Source organism: Myotis lucifugus, unplaced genomic scaffold, assembly GCF_000147115.1.
Source record: "Myotis lucifugus unplaced genomic scaffold, Myoluc2.0 scaffold_115, whole genome shotgun sequence".
Taxonomy (NCBI): Eukaryota; Metazoa; Chordata; class Mammalia; order Chiroptera; family Vespertilionidae; genus Myotis; species Myotis lucifugus.
The window spans coordinates 829,110-846,042 of record NW_005871163.1 but is presented as its reverse complement, the minus strand read 5'-3'; the positions used below and the strand labels follow the sequence as shown (position 1 = coordinate 846,042).

Sequence of the window (16,933 nt, the reverse complement as noted above, 5' to 3'; positions counted from 1 at the left end):
TATTTCTGTGCTTGTTAGTTGTCACCCTCACTAGAAGGTAAACTCCATGCAGGCAGCATTCTGTCTTGCTCACTGCGTCTCCCCAGCACCTAGAACAGGCACACACAGTAGGCATCCCACACAAGTGGATGAACTACGTGAAATGTACGCACAGATGAGTGGATGAATGAAGGGTGAGTGGAGTCCTCTTTCCCTGAGCCTTCTCCCTGATGGCTTTCGGGAAACCACAGGAAGGGGCTTACCTCTGAGCTCCTCCCTGGCAGCCTTTCCAAGCCACACAGAGTGAGGCAACTGTGTCCTGACCCCCCCGCCCCCCACCCCCAGCCAGCTGCAGGCCTGGAAGGTCACTCAGCGCGCCCCAGTGGTAGGACTAGAACCTCACTTTCCTAACTGGCTGTCTCCGGCTCCCGTCTCTCCCTTGCCCTATCAGCCCTTTGATTTAAGGTGGTAACTTTCCCAGGGAACAGCAGAACCTTAATAAGAACTCGGTTAGGGCTGATGGATGACACAAAGTTGGCACCAGCCTCAAGGTCAGAGGGAGTTATTTTAAACTATTCAGATTTACTAGAAGGGGAGCAAGTCAGGAGGATTTAGGGGCTTGCCTCCTGGGAAGACATGCGGACATGTCCCGGAGCAATCTAAGACGGACACCTCCTGCGCAGTCCACCCACACCTCTGCCCTGCCACCCGGAGATGGATAGCGAGGACTCCAGCGTGAGGGATTTATTGGGAGCTCGTCAAATAAATGTGAGGTTTGGGATTCGAGCAAAACTTTGTCCCCTCTTCCCTGTTGGGGCCCTCATCCAAGGAGGGCTGTGGAGCAGGCTGTCCCTGAGAGGCCATGCCTTCCTGCGGCCAGCAGGCTGTCTCAAATCTCCTACAGCCTCTGGGGACCTAGCCCTCCTAAGCCCTAGTGATGAATTAGACTCACTTGCCACTCCATTTGTCTATCTCCTGCTGGGCCCCACCGTCAAGGGCACATTTTGCCATCTTAGCTGCAGTGCCCCAGTTCAGAGGCCTGAGCTGCCTTGTCACTTCTTTCCCATGCAGACCTGGGTCTTTCTGGAGGTCAAGGTTCCTCTCCTTTCCAGAGTCTCTAACTAATCAATCCCTGGCCATCCTTCAAGGCCCGTTTCACCGCCTGGGAGACACAGGCTCTGAACTTTGGGCTCTCCGTTGTGGCATGCACGAGTACCTGCAGAGAAGAGTGCAGCCTGTGCCCTTGCTGAGATCCAAATGCTCGCCTGTAATATCCTCCCCACCTTCCTGCCTAGTTCACACCTCACACCTGGCATTGTCAGACCCACAGTAGGTGCTCAATAAACATTTGCTGAACCAAACTGAATGGCATGGACACCTAAGTTTAGTACAAACTTAACACTTTTTTTCTTCTTCACATGAGCTTAGGTGCTGGTCAGGTGGAGGAAGAGCTGACAGGCCTTTTCTTTTGCATATGGAATAGTTCAAGCATAATGCAAAGTTTAGAGAAAATTAAAACATAGTATATTCACCAAACAAATCTTAATACTCCCCACTTTTGATACAGATGTTTTTGTTTTAGAACAAAACATCACATGCTGAAACTCCTGTGTATCCCTCCCGATGACTTCCTCCTCCCCGGGAGTATCTAATCCTGAATTCAGTGTTTATCATTTCCATGTCTATTTTTATTTTTTTTACTACATCCAGATGCACCCATAAATAACATTATTTTGCATGCTTTTAAACTTTATATATATGATATTGTATGGTATGTGTGTAGCCCTCTGCAACTTGCCTTTTTCACTCAATATTATATCTTTGAGATTCACCCAGGTAGACAGGCATGATGCTGGTTCATTGTTTTAAACTGCGGTGGAGAGCCCATTGTGTGAGCGCATTACCGTTTACCCACTGCCTCCTGAGGACCTCGAGGCTCCTGGCAGCTTTTCACCGTCACAAACAATGACACATGTTTGCGCACATTGAGGTCTTGGGAGCAGTTTCTCAAATTTTAGGTTGTAGCCCAGAAGAGAATCATGAAATCAATATAAAGGGTCACAACTGTCACTTTTTAAAAATCCAATAGAAGAGACTGTAAAATATCAGTGTGTGAATATGTATGTGCTAGAACACAATATAAAACACATTTCTTAATCTCAGGCGTGGTAGGAAAAAATCTATTTGAGACACATTTTATGGGGTTGGTATTATCGCCAGGTTTATTTAAAATTACCAAATGGCTCCCTAAAATGGTTCTGCCAATTCAGACTCTTCCCAGTGGCATAGGAGAGTGTCCATTGCCTGCATCCTTATTAACACTTGGTATTACATCAGTTTTTTTCCAACTTTATGGATGTGATTTGGCAGCATCTCTTAGTTTTAATTTGCATTTCCTTGATTACCAGTGAGGTGAGCATCTTTTCATATGCTTATTGCCCCAAGATATCCTTTTCCTATAAAGTGCGTGTTTATATTCTTTGCCAGTGTTTGAATTGGGTTGACCTTATTGATTGGTAAGATTTTAAAATATATATTGTGGATATTAATTCTTTGAGAATTATGTGTGTTGCAATTATCTGCTCCCAGTCTGTGGTTTCCCTTTTCACATTGCTTTGCTAGTTCCGACATCCTGGCTCACAATGAGGCAACAGGAATCATGTCAGAGGCTGACTCTGAGTCAGGAAGTAGGTCTACCTGCATCTCCAGAGCCCTGAATATAGCAGGCCCCTAGTAAATGTTTGGTGAGCATAATATCACTCACTGGGTAACTCTATCAGATTTGTCCAGCACAGAGCAAGGGCTCTTTGGAGATTTAATAAATTGAGTCACAGTTTTGCTGCACCATAAGAGAAGTCTCAGCATCCAAGCAGAGAAATCATAAGGAGGACATCGTCATTGCTAAAAGAGCATTGGCTTTATGGAAGGCTTTCTTGCAGGGTGCCTATAAAGTACAAGTTGCTTTAACTCAGAATTCAACTTATGCCCAGTGTTCCAGGAAACAAACTTGGGTCTCTAACAGGTGGCCCAGGCTTCTTGACATTCCTGTGAGCTCACAGTGGCACAGTGATTCTTCATAGTTTACGGACAGGCCAAGAAAAAGTAAATGTCTTGTCCAGGTCATACTGAAGGCAGGGGCCAGGGCAGAACTGGATCTCACATCCACTGATCTCCATCTGATAAAAAGTTGGAGCAGTGGGTGTTTTAAAGGCAACAGACCCCTAAACTCTTAAATGTAGGTGAATAAGCAGAACCAGCTTAGGAAGAAATCTATTACCGGCTCAAGGCCAGGGATAAGTCCAAATATTTACATGTGTGTCCCTGGAATACATGGCAAAAGAAGAAGGACAAAAGTCATATCTGGCAGGACCTCTGAAGAGGACCAGGAATGAGAGCTTGCACAACTCAAAGGTCTGCTTGCCTGGGCTTGGAGCTCCCTGGGGGCAGGAGCAGGGTCTTACCCATCTCCACCTGCCCAGAACTTAGTGTACTGCCACATGGAAGGGGCTCAAGAAATGTCTACTGAATGAATGGATGTGAAAATAGATGGATAAATGGATGAACAAATGGATGTGTGCATAGATGGAGGAGGAATAGATGAATGGACAGACGGATAAACTTATACATGGTTAGATAGATGGATGCATGGATGGATGCATGGATGAAGAGATGGATATTTCACATCTGGAAGAAGCCATAGGGAAGGATTGGTCTCAACACAACCACTCACATATGCAGCCAAATCTGGAAATCCTGTCTTGTTGCTACAGCTATTCATAAAAAATACCGAGTGGCATAACTGCAAGAAATAATTGCTTCTAATTGCGCTGACTTATTCTGGCCATATAGTAGACATATTTTTATAACTTTATTAATTATTCAATTTGAGGCCTATTACCCAGCCTGCCAGGATGGGCTTTCCTTATTAGAGGGTGACAGATTCCCCAGTTCTGCGCTGCCTCTGCTGCTGCAGCGCTGTTGGGCAGTTGCTGCCTGCCTTGGGGCCCTCTCAGTGTCTCAGTGTCTGAGAACTGGAGATGGAGAGCACAGCTCCCCGAGAGGCAGGGTGGGAGGCAGAGGTCCCGGGACCAATAGATCCAGCTCCAGGTGCTCTGCATGGTCTGCCTCGTCTGGTCTGGCCAGGGAGGCAGAAAGGTGTCAGGACACGTCCAACGCAGCCTCTGTGGGTCACCCTCTTTCCCTGATCCATTTTTCATCAACCCTTAATCACAGTGGTCTCCCCCCATCCAATCTGCTTCCCACACGGTGCCCAGATGACCTGCCATATGTTATTTGAACACCTCCGGTCAGGGACAGGGGAAGAGAGCATGGGCCAGCTGGCCTGGAGGGACGAGGCCGGACTGGAGGTGTAAATCAGAGCCTGAAACCTCCCCTCTGTTCCTGTATCTGGGCCCAGATCTGGTCACAGGTTACTTGGGAGAAGAAACAGGAGGTGGCCCTATGAGAAGCAATGCAGACACAGATGGTGCAAAATGCGCCTTCGGGGCTCCCCAACGCCCATGGAGTAAAGCCCAAGCCCCTCGGGCTATTGCTGTAAGAGCACCATCCCACCTGGCCTGGCCTATCAGCGCAGCCGCTCCCACGCCTCCTCAGCAGCACCCTCTGCTTCAGCCACACCAGCCTGCTCCCCACTTAGTACCTTTGCTCATATGAGTCAAGAATGCCCTCTCTTTCCACACCTGACCATCGAAGCTTCAAGTCTCATCCTTCTTTGAGCGCTGGCTCCACTGCATTCTTAGCATCTTCCCCACTTTATGAGCTAGATGCAATCTCTGCCTTCCTCTGAAGGACCAACCTGACGCCTGGCCCACATTGCAATCCTTGCGAGCACGTGTCTGGGCAGCACTGATAGGTAAGGAGCTTTGGAAGAACAAGGGACATGGCTTCAAATTCTCCCAGACATCCAGCCAAGAGTCCCCACACTCTGCCCTAGTCCCAGCACCACCACTTGAGCATCATCTGAGAGAACAAACACTTGATAAAGGGGGAGAACACATCCACTGGACCCCACTTAGCACTGTGTTGAATGCCTGCCCATGCTGGGCACCAGATGCCAGAGACAAGTAAGACCTCCTTCCATAGAGGTGGTCTCAGGGGCTGGGGGCTGAGAAGGTAGCAAATATGCAATCAAATGGTAATCCCCCAGGGAAGCGAGGACCAGCTGGCCATGTGCACACAGTCGAGGTCTGTGGGAATCAGGAAGCATCACAGCAGAGGTGGCGTCTGAGCTGGGCTTTGAAGGCAAAAGGCAATGGGGTCAGTGGACAGAGAAGGGCTGAGAGAGGGGAAGAGGAGTGGGGTGGGATGATGGGAAGTGAGGCTGAAAACTAGGCAGGCACCAGGCCCAGAGGGGTCTTGAAGAACTGACCAAGGAGCTGGGGCACTTCCTGGCAGGTAAAGGGGGTCCGGGAAGTGACATGATCTAGTTTCCATCTTAACCACCTCCCTACCTCCCACTGGTGGGAGGGGCTGGAGAGGGAAGGCAGAGAGCCCTGTAGAGAAGCATTAACCAGAGTTGCAAGTGCGGTCTCCGGAGCGTGCAAATCCTGATTCTGCTTCTCCCTAGCTGTGTGCCCTTGGGCCAGGTACTTCACCTTCCTGAGCCTCGGTTTTTTCATCGGAAAGATGGGAAAATAATAACGAACAATAACGAATAATGAGTGGGACATGTATGGTAAGTGCTGGCTATGAGTTAGGAGAGAAATCTAAGCCGACTTAGACTAAGTAAAGCCCAGACTTCCTGCCTTTCAGCCTCAAATGTCACCTCCTCCACAGCCCCGTGTTCCGGTTGACATGTGCCTCCGTGGAAAGAGCACAGCCTCTGGAGCAGCCGAGTGAGTGACTCACTGTCCCTGGACCTCAGCCGCAACTGTGAAGTGGGCGGTAATCCCCACCTCACGGGCGGTGGGGCGGCAGGAAGACGAAATAAGCTCTTCATGTGGCGCCTGGCCCACAGCAGGCCTGGGCTGACTGGGACTGAACTGAAAGTTCTTTAAGACGAGGCAGCTCTTGCAGAGCCTGACCTGCCATGAGCAGGTTCCTCCTGGCCCCAGAGGATGTACCCCCTCCTTTCCCTGCAGGGCTCCAGGCTGCCCTCCAGCTGGTGAGGCAGGTGGGAGAGGTTCGTGATTCCCTTCTCTAAGGAGCTGTGTTTCCCATGGAGACCCGGCCCACGTGCCCACTCTGGAAGTGGAGGCCATGTGCGTATGTGTGCGTGGGGGGCGGGGGGGAGGTGGGCCCAGTGTCCTTTTCATGCCCGAGAGAAGCCGGGAGAGGTGTCAGCACCAGCTGCCAGCCCACACGATGACGCCAGCTTGGCTCCTGGCCCTGTGTTCTGCTTTTGTCAGATTCCGGCGGGTTCTCTCACCTCCTCCCTCTTCCCAGTTCTCGGGACTCCCTGTGTGTCATTTATTTATTAATTTTGCTCTCAGGGAGCAGATGGCCAGAGCGGAGCTGGCCAGAATGTACCTCCCATCGCTCCCCTGCCACAGTCCCCTTGAACACACAGCTCATGCAGACTCAATGTCCGTCTTTCTCAGGTAAAAACAACAACAACAAAACACTGACTGTCAGGATCGGCTCCACCAGCTAGGGCCTTGCCCGACCCCGCTCAGATGGGACTGGCCCCAATCTCTCTCCTGTCTGAGAGGCAGGGGCAGAGGAGGGGGGAGTGAAACCTCTGGCAGCTGCCCCAGGCCCCTCCTCCCCACGGCCTCCTCGGTTCCTTGGCCCTGGGAAGGGGCTCTCAGAAGGTCCCCCCTCCTTCCTGGTGGGCGGCATCACAGGAGTGTGACTCAGTCCGGGGGTAGAGACGGGTGGGGGACCAGCTGCCTTCAGTCCTGGGTACTGGGGTCTCCACGGGCTGCCCAGCTCAGCCTCAGCCTCACGCCTACAATGGTCTGGGCCCTGTGAGGGCAGGGCACCCCATGTCTGCTCTCTCTCATTTCTCATTTCTCCAGGAAGAAAGACATTCTAGAAGGGAGGGCACAAACCTCTTCGTGGCTTCCAGGGCACAGCCGAGGCCAGGGTGTCCCAGAGAGAGGGAGGCGGGCTGGGAGAGGTGATGGCCGAGGGCGGAAAGAGGCCGAGAGGCCAGCAGATCCGTCCTCCTGCCATCGTTCCCCTGCGGGACTCGGGCCGGGCTGAGTTGAGGTCTCTTTCAGCCTCCATCACCTGCTCCTCACAAATGACTTGGTTCTCACAGTTCTTAGCCCCCTTCCTCTGTGTCCCGTGGAAAATCAGACAGACCCAGCCCTGACACTCACCAGCTGTGGGACCCCAGGCACTCGCTAACCTCTCTGTGCCTCAATGTCTTTTCTTTTCTCTCTCTCTCTCTCTCTCTCTCTCTCTCTCTCTCTCTCTCTCTCCACCTCAATTTCTTAATCTCAAATGAGACCATAGCACATATCTGGTTCCTTCCTTCCTCCATGCCCCCCCCCCACCTCCCGCATGATGGCTTTCCTGAACCACCCAGTGCCCCTCCAGTAAAAGCCCCCGCCTCCTCTCTCCCTAGGCTCTTCCTCCTCCCTCTGCCCTGAACTGGTGGTTCTCGCCTCTGCTCGAGTTCCTGAGGATGGGGGGACTATGCCCTCCTCAACCCTAACCTCCCCCTGCAGCCCTGGACCCCGGCAGTGTGGGCGTCTGAGAAGTACTCGATAAATGTGCATTAAATGGAACTCAAGGGACAGAGAACATCAGCCAACTGGGCCTGTGGCCCGGCTATTGAATCCTTTTTGTTCAAAATTAGAATTCTGAGGTGAAGAGCAATCCTCTGACGCACAGACCTTGAACAAGCATTTGTGCCGCATCCACAGCTCCCTTCTGTCCCCGTCACGGTGCCTGCGCCCAGTGCGCGGTGCTGACACGGAGCCCACCAGCCCGGGGAGGCCCACGGGCACAGCAGATGCCGGCAGAAGGCGGCCCAGGCGGTTCTGCGAGGGCCGCGGGCTGGGCAGAGAGGAGCGGAGGACCAGCAAGTGTAATTGCTTTGTGGTGATTCATCTGAAGTCGCTTTAACCTTGACAACCAGCTCAGTGTAGTGAATAAAGAGCCCGAGAGAGCTGCAGCCTCGCCTCCTGGTTGGCAAGACGCCCCTCTGCACGCCCCCGACCGGATGAAGCAACCCAGGGCTCACCAGGAGCCCCCACAGGGGGGCGGCGAGGTGTGAGTCATAAGGCTGCCCCCTCCCATGGCTGTCCCCTTCCCACTCCTCTTCCAAGTCCAAGGATAAAGAGAGAGAATCACCGTAAGGCCGCACATGCTGACAGTGGGGTGGGGGGTGGGGGTGGCAGAATGCCCTCCCAGAGGTCAGCAGAAAGGTCATCAGGGCCTTGATAAGGTGACATAATACTGGATTTTGACTTCCTAGAAACAGAGTATCATGGGATTTTAGAGCTGGAATAGCCACACAAACCTTCCTCTTATTTTACAGGTGAAACAATTGAGGCTCATGGAGAGGGGGGCTTAGCTAGGGCCACCCAGACAGAGGTGTGACGCGAAGCCGGCTCCCCTGCATGTTATGACACAGGAGTTCCAGCCCTTTGGAGGCAGCTTGGAACTGTGGGAAGAACACAAGTCCCGGGTTCTAATCCCAGCTCTGCTCCTTGTTAGCTGGGCGAATGTCACAAGTTACTCCACTTCCCTGTGCTTGGGTTTCTTTGCTTGTGAAAGGGAGATGATGCACGTGACCGCTCCAAGCACCTGCGCACGGTGGGGGCAGGAATCCCATTCACCTCCTTCTCAGACCCTGTGGCCCCCACATGCTTCTTTCTGATCTCCTCCCTTCTCCTCTCCCACTGCTCACGCTGGGCTCCTCACCAGGAAGGACCCCCAGAGCTTTGGCAGAGGCCCTTCCCAGCACATCTGCGTGGCTGGGCCCACTCGCGTCCCTGCTAGGCCCTGCCTGTCTCCTTTCTGACCCCCTCGGCTGCTCCAGGACAGAGGCAGGAACCCGGCCCACGTCCTATACCTTTGCTCTGCCCCCACGTCCTGTGCTGCCAGACTGTGCCGTCTCCAGTTCATCGGGAGGAAGTGTGTCCGAGGCCCCTGAGATGGGGCTCTTCCCTCATGTACTTTCCAAGCCAGGCAGATGGCAAGGCTGGTCCCTCTGGAAGTCCCCAGCCTGACCTCCAGGCCTGCGCAGAGAAGGAACCAAGAGCATCTAAAACCTTTAGGTCAGTGGTCGGCAAACCAAGGCTCGCAAGCCACATGCGGCTCTTTGACCCCTTGAGTGTGGCTCTTCCACAAAATACCGGCTCTTCCACAAAATACCGACTTCTGCGCATGGGCCATGAAGTTTCAATCGCACTGTATGTCCGCGCCTGCACGTGGTATTTTGTGGAAGAGCCACACTCAAGGGGCCAAAGAGCCGCATGTGGCTCTCGAGCTGCGGTTTGCTGACCACGGCTTTAGGTCATCTGCACAAAAGTCTGTAGAACAGCTTGGCCTGTTTGCTTTGCTATAATGAGACCCAAAGACAACTCTAGCCTTGAACTCCAAGGGCAGCTGGAAAGAGGCAAAGGCATGGGAGTCAGGAGACCCAGGATTAAGCTACAGCTCTGCTACCGCCTCCCTGGGTGACCGCGGGCAAGCAGTTTCCCTTCTCTGGCTCTCAGTTTTCCCGCGTATAAAATGGAAGGAATAGACCAGGCAATTTCTGAGGTTCCTCCCAGATCTTGATTTCATGGTTTCAAGTTACATCATGAGGCCTCAGTGGCCAGGACTTTAGATTTGGGAGATTAGACCATACTTCCTAGCACTCCATTCAAGGAACGCGTGGAGCTAGGTTTTCACATATGTGAAGACGGCTGCAAGAAAACAGACCACCCAAGCCAGTGAAATGCGGGTCGTATGCGTCTCAGCTCTCAGCTCTCGTAGGCCAGCACTGAGCATTGTGGGAAAGTGCAGAGGCCGTGGAACAGCCCAGATGAGGTAGCATGAGCCCCTATGCCCATCCTGAGCCCGGGAACCCAGGCACAGACAGTGGGGGTACAAAAGACAGCCCAGCATGCTGGAGGGAAGACAGAGTCCCCAGAAAATGCAGTGGAGAAAGGGCTTGAGGCCTGATCCCTCTCTAAACCATCCTTGCAAACAGTCGTCAGCTTTCAGAGGTCTAATTCTGGTTATGGTCTTCCTGCCTTTCCCACTGCTTCTCGAGCTTCACCCCTAAAATAACCCTGCCTCCAGGCATGCCTGATGGCATAGCCACAGAGGTCCACCAAAGGCTCACATTATCACATTTAAAAAAATAAATGCCAATTCTACACTCAGTTCTATAACATATATGTATGTTTTAACATATATGTATGTTTCAATCGCACTGTACGTGCGCACCTGCACGTGGTATTTTGTGGAAGAGCCACACTCAAGGGGCCAAAGAGCCGCATGTGGCTCGCGAGCCACGGTTTGCCGACCACGGGAGAGAATATTATTCAGCCTTATAAAACAAGGAGGTTCTGACACTGCTACAGCATAGACGAACCTTGAAGATATTATACTAAGTGAAATAAACGAGTCACAAATGACACATATTGTATGATTCTTCTTATATGTGATACCTAAAGTAGTCAAATTCATAGACAAAAAAACAGAATGGTAGTTGCTTGAGGCTGGGGGGAGAGGAAATGGAAAGTTAGTGTTTAATGGGTACAAAGTTTCAGTTGGGAAAGATGAAACAGTTTTAGAAAGAAATGGTAATAATGGTTGCACAACAGCGTAACTGTACTGAATACCACAGAACTGCACAATTAAAAATGGTTAAAATGATAAATTTTATGTTATGTATATTTTACCACACACAAAAAATTTCTAGCAAAACATCTTAGGTCAAAAGGCATTAATCCCAGGCTAGTTTAGGAGCGTGGGCCTATTTCTGAGCTGTTAAATGTTTTATTTGAATCTGCAAGGATAGCCAACAGCCAAGTCAGCCAGGGGTCCCACACACCATTCAAGATAAGAACACATTTGACTTGGCAGAAGCTACTCTTGGTGGTGTCCCAACTTGGTTCCCGCTGCCTTCATTACTCAGCCGGCTCTGCGGTCTGCCTCCTGCCCGGGGGGAGGGAGGCGCAGTTCCCACAGATAGTAAGACACTGTGCAGGGAGCTTTTCTGTCCTGCAGCCTGTGTGTGCATGTGGATGAAACCAGTTTAGTGGAATCTAAGAATGTGAGAGATGGCAGAGAAATGGGGGGGAGGGGTCTCTGTCAGGTCTAACCCAGCCCTTCAGAGGAGGCCTGAGACCAAAACCAAAACATCATTCCACAGCCCAGAACCCACACTTCAAAGCGCCATGGGAGGGGAAGCTGAGAAGCAGCACCCAAGAAATACAATAATTAAATAATACACTGAAGGCTTAAATTTCCAAGTTGATTCTTTGGTAACATTTATAAAAGTTAACAGGGCATATTTAATTTAGGAATTGGCTCGCGTCCTTCTCCTTACAGCTGAAACCTCATAAATGAAATATACTGGATCACTGCCCAGCGCGGAAATAAAAGTTATGAATAATGTTTCTATCTCAATCATTGTCACTGCTTTAATATTCCTAATTACTTTAAAAAGCTAGATATTCAATATAGGAAAACTTTTTTTTCTTTTTATCTCCACTTGTGAGATTAGTGCAATTTAATAAGAGTCACTCTGTCGTCTTTACTCAGGGTAGACTGACATTTCATCCTTTTACTCTTCATTATTATATAGGATGGAGGTTTATGACCAAGCATGCAGCCACTCCATTTCCCCACATTGGTCCGTCTAACATCTCAGAATTACCCACAGTAGCTGATGTGTGTCCACCTACCAGGCAAATCAGCATCACCTCACCTCCTTTATGGAGCAGAAAGAAATTAGTTCAGGCCTTAAAGAAATTAAGCTACAGAGTTATACGTCTATAAGAGACTGAAAAGTCCCCCACCCCCATGCCAGCGCTGGATTCGTCCCCTTCGCAACCATCAGAGTCATAAATCCCTTGGCTGCCACAAAGGGCAGGGCAGGGGCAGGCAGTCGATGATGGATCTTTATAACCCTCCCTGCCACTTCCAGGAATTTAACCTAAGAAGAAATTTGGACAAGTGGGCACAGATTTATGCACAAGGAGAATTACTGCAGTATTTTTACACAGGGCCACGGCCCCTGATCCACGTGTCCAAAAATCTCTAGAAAGTCCATAGCAATTTTTTTTAAGGTCGACACCAAATTTCATTTAGAAACAAAATCTCCATGGAACTGATTTGTGGTTGTAGCCACTAGATGTGATCAGTTACATGTCACTTCAGAAGAATTATTATATTTCATCCCAGGGTATTGCCCCACTGAGGGAATGTGTCATATATGATATAGTCACCATATACTTTTCTAAACTCTGAAAAAATATAAATTGTGAAACCAACAGGTCCCAAGGATCTTGGATAAAGGATGGTGGGCCTCAGATAGTGAAAAATCATGAAGAACCTAAATGCCCATCAATAAGAGACTGGTTAAATACTTTGGTAATGCACAGAATGAAAATCTATAAGGCCATTAAAAACTTGAAGGGGGAATTCATGTTTGTTGACAAGGAAATGAATACATGACATGAAGTGGAGTTAAAAAAAAAAGCAAGTCAAATAATCCACGTTGTATCAGATCTAGCTCTCAGTGCAAGTGTGTTCAGAAATAACAGGGAGGGCAAGCACCCAACTGCCAGAAGAGGTTGTGCCTGGGTGTGCGGGTTTAACCTTTTTGTCTACACTTTTGGTGCCGTTTGAATTTTCTTTTTAACATGAACAGGTATAATTTTAGAATCAGAAAACAACAAGAATGCCCTGCCGGCGTGGCTCGGTGGTCGAGCATTGACTTATGAACCAGGAGGTCACGGTTCAATTCCTGGTCAGGGCACATGACTGGGTTGGGGGCTCGATCCCCAGTGTGGGATGGGCAGGAGGCAGCCAACCAATGATTCTCTCTCATCATTGATGTTTCTCTCTTTCCCTCTCCCTTCCTCTCTGAAATCAATAAAAATATATTTTTAAAAAAGGAAACAAGAATGATGCTTTTGATTCAACAAAAATGAAAGCTTCCCTGCAAGGGTGTCACCTGTATAGATATGTCTATGGACAGATCCCACTCAGAAGTCTCCAGAGACACACACTGCACTGATTGGAACACCACCCCCACAAACACAGGCCTCACAAAGGCCGACAGGTGTCCACCGGCACAATAGCCAACAGCTTCAAGCTGCTGGGAGTAAACCCAGTCACAGTGTGCCCCATGGCCGATTCCTCTATCGCCACAACAATATCTCAGGGCCACAACTTTCAAGCAGATCCTTCCTTCCCTGTGAGCACCTATTCCCTGTGAGCACCTACGTCTTCTAATCCATTTCAACCTAAGGCTGTATTAATAGAGGCTGAGCATCTAGAAGGAAGGAGCACATAATAATTGTCTAGGTTTAGGACCCACGTTTTTGCTTGACTAACAGCCCCAGTTTTACTATTTCCTAGCTGTGTGTCGGTTGATGGTTGCTTAACCTCTCTGTGCTTCAACTTTCTTATCCATAAAAGAGGGCTAATAATAAACCCTACACCATAGATTTGTGTGGAGACTAAATGCGAAGATAAAGTGCCTAGTGCAGAGTAAAATTCAATCAATAGTACTCATCTTTATTATTACTTTTTCATACAAGGCTGCACTTATATGGCCAGACCTAGGAATAATAGTTGAAAAGGAATAAAGGCCAGACCTAGAAGTAATGATAGTTTAAAACAGCAGTCACCAACCTTTCGGACCTCTCGGACCACCAGTGGCCCACGGACCACTGGTTTAAAAGGAATAAAGGCCACAGACAGTGGAGAGAAACCAGATGGGTAAGGCAGTTCAGGCCATGTCATGTGAGAAACAAAGGAGCTTGGAGAATAAAGACTTGGGGGAGGGAAGTGATCACTCTCTTACAATATTTGAAAGGCTGATCCATGGAAGGGGACTCTGGTTTCTTCTATGTGGCCTCAGTGGCTATTATCAAGTGCTCTGAGATGACCACCTTTCCATACACAGTGGCCTTGTCCACTGAGCTCCTTGGAAGAAATTCCCACATGGCAAGGAGGGTCATGGCTGCCCTGGCCTTTATCATGAGTGAGAACCAACTGGTAGAAGCTAGAGACAGATTTCCACTCAAGAGAAATGAAAACTTCCCAATAGTCAGAATGTGCTTCCATGGGAGGCAGTGAGCTCCTTGTTAATGGGGGGATTCAAGAAGTTGGAAAGCTCATGGCAGGGCATCTAAACAGTCACTGCTCTGAAGGATTCTGAGAGTGAGACTCTGTGAATTCCCTTCATTCAATGCAGCTATCCCTCAAAACAGGGTTGGAATGCGTCCTTTAGGACTTCCTATGGACTCAGTAGTACATGCCTTTGAGTATACCCAGGGGTGGTGGCCCTTCGACCCATGAGGGTGGATTTATTGAGAAAACAGCTATGGCTGCTCAGCACCAAGTCTGATGACTGATTTGAGGGTGAGGAAATTGGGGAGCCCTGTTTTGTAATATAAAGTAGCAAGGCTGTTTCCCTACGTGCTTGATAAACTCACTCCAGAGGCAAAGTTTACTCTAAACCGCCTGGTCCTGTTCATCGAGTGCTGCCTTCATTCTAGTTCCTTCCCCAGCCCGGAAACCCTGAGAGGCCCATGCCGGAAAAACCCTCCAGGGCCTGCTCCCTGCCCAGCACAGTCCAGCACATCATAAGCACCAAACACACTGGTACCGAATGGTGATTTATATGCACTCGGGCCCCTGGGACTCAGGATGTATTTCAGCCTCCATCACGCTGCCCTTGACATTATAATCCAGCAGCAGCAAGCAGATCTGTCCCAGCAGAGCTCACCTAATCCAACTTAGATAGTTCTTCATCAAAGATTCATTGTAAGAAAAATTACACAAAACAGAACACGGACAAGGGGGGAAAAGCTCTCAGGTATTTCAACCAGCATGTTTCCTGTCGTCCACAGAAAGACTGGTTGAGCACACTCCGTTAACTCGCGTGTCCCTCAGGTTTACCCTTCATTGTCTGGAGGAGTCCCTGCCCTGTCCTGTCTCAGTGTGGCACACCTCAAAGCGGTGAAACTGATGGGAGAAGGAGCCCCCATCCCCCGCCCCCCAGTCACCCACACATTGGAGAGTCTTTTGAACCCAAATGGACCTTGGACTCCCTGATCCGAGATAACCACCCAGGCTCAAAACAAAAGCACACCCAGCCTTGCTTTGGTCAGTATGCTCTCATGTACCAGCCAGACACGGAGGCTCCAGGAAAGGCCTTTAGAAAAAAAGGACCATAATTAGATGTTTCCACCCCAGCAGAGAGTGAAAAGGGGCAAAAGCACCACACTGGGCCACCCAACATTCCCTCTCCATGTTTTCACCACCACTGTAGTCACCATGGGACAGTGGCTTCCAAAGATGGGTCAATAATGGGGCTGGACCCCTAATGGATTAGCTTAGCTATGTGCTCTACTCAAGTCACAATAAACAGGAAAGTCACTCTACCCCACCTCAAACAGGAAGAAAATGGGCTTCAACACTGTCAAGCCCTCTTTGAAAATCAAGTAAGACCATGTCTTAACCAATCATGGATTGCAAGATGCACCATTGGAAAGGGGGTCAGTTGTAAGTATTTAGGGGAAATCAGCCAGAAGGGAAGGATTTACAAAGGACTCCCCTGAGCAGCTGTTAGGAAGACCCATCCTCTCATTGGCCAGCCCCTCAGTGGAGACAATGTCCTGTGTGTCACTTGATCAGTCCCAAGAGCATCCGCCTCACTCCCTGCTCACCAGGAAGCCTTCCCCAGAGAGATGGGAAGCACAGGTACCTTCCCCTACAAGTGTCCCGTTCTCCTACCTTTGGGCAGAGGCACCCCAGTGCCCACCGGGCTCATGCGTCAGTCCCCTGAGCCTCTATGAGCACCCACAAAACTAAGCCTTTGGACCAGCAAAGCTAAGGACCAGGCCTTGACCACAGTGACTTCCTGGGTCTGCACCCAGAGGTGTTTTATCAAAAGTCAGAGTTGTACAGATGACACCACAATCCCCACACAGACACACACAACACACACTGCTGCTCCAGAACTCCACAAACCGTTACCCCCACGCCCCTCACACCCCCTCCTCCATGTACCATCATGCACCAAACTGCAGGTAGGCCTTTCCCCTGATGCCCGCGCTAGCCCAGGCAGCTGCAGCCCAACACGAATAATTCAGCCTGTACTCAGCCCAGGCCCTCCTGAGCCAGAGCCAGGGGGCCATCCAACCCTCACAGACCCCAGACTCACCGCTGGAGCAGTCGGGTCCTCCCCAGCCAGGCTCACAGTGGCAGGTGTCGGGGGAAACACAGCGGCCGTGCACGCACTCCTCCGTACACAGGGCTACAGGGGCCGGGAGAGAGGGAGGAAGAACAGGAACAGACAATGAAAACCAACCATCTGGTCAAGGAGCATAAACCACTTTACAATGACTCCCCCAGGCCCATGGATGTGCCGAACGCATCACTGGCTTTGGAGAAAACTCAAGCCACCCCAGACCTCAGCTATTTAATTAACTCCGAAATGCATCCCGCAAGAGTGTGCTTCATCCGGCCTTGTTTCCTGAGATGAGACCCAAGCCTGAAGAATGGCAGCCTTGGTGGCTTTTCAAGAATGTCTTCTCCAAGGTAACACTCGGAGACTCTCCATGAAGCCCAACCCCTCCATCCACACCCTTGCTCTTTCCCCATCTGCTCGGGAAATGACCTGTCACACCCATCATTTGCTCTCCCCAATTGCTTTCTGCCATGAAGTCTATCAGGCCACCTGAAAAGAATGGGTTCCTCTCCTGCAATAACCCCATCCTCCTCCTCCCCAAATGTCCCTATTTTTGCATCGCATCGCAAATGTCAGCAAATCTGCAAAGTACACAAATGCTGAAGGAAAAAA

At 50.1% G+C, this 16,933-nt stretch overlaps 1 protein-coding gene across 1 annotated transcript in view; it reads right to left on the bottom strand.

Moving 5' to 3' along the window:
• MEGF11 (multiple EGF like domains 11) overlaps positions 1-16,933 on the bottom strand; it is a 246,887-nt gene that overhangs the window by 160,478 nt on the left and 69,476 nt on the right. The window contains 1 exon segment of the mRNA XM_023757800.1: positions 16,295-16,387. Within this exon segment, the coding sequence (XP_023613568.1) occupies positions 16,295-16,387 (93 nt within the window).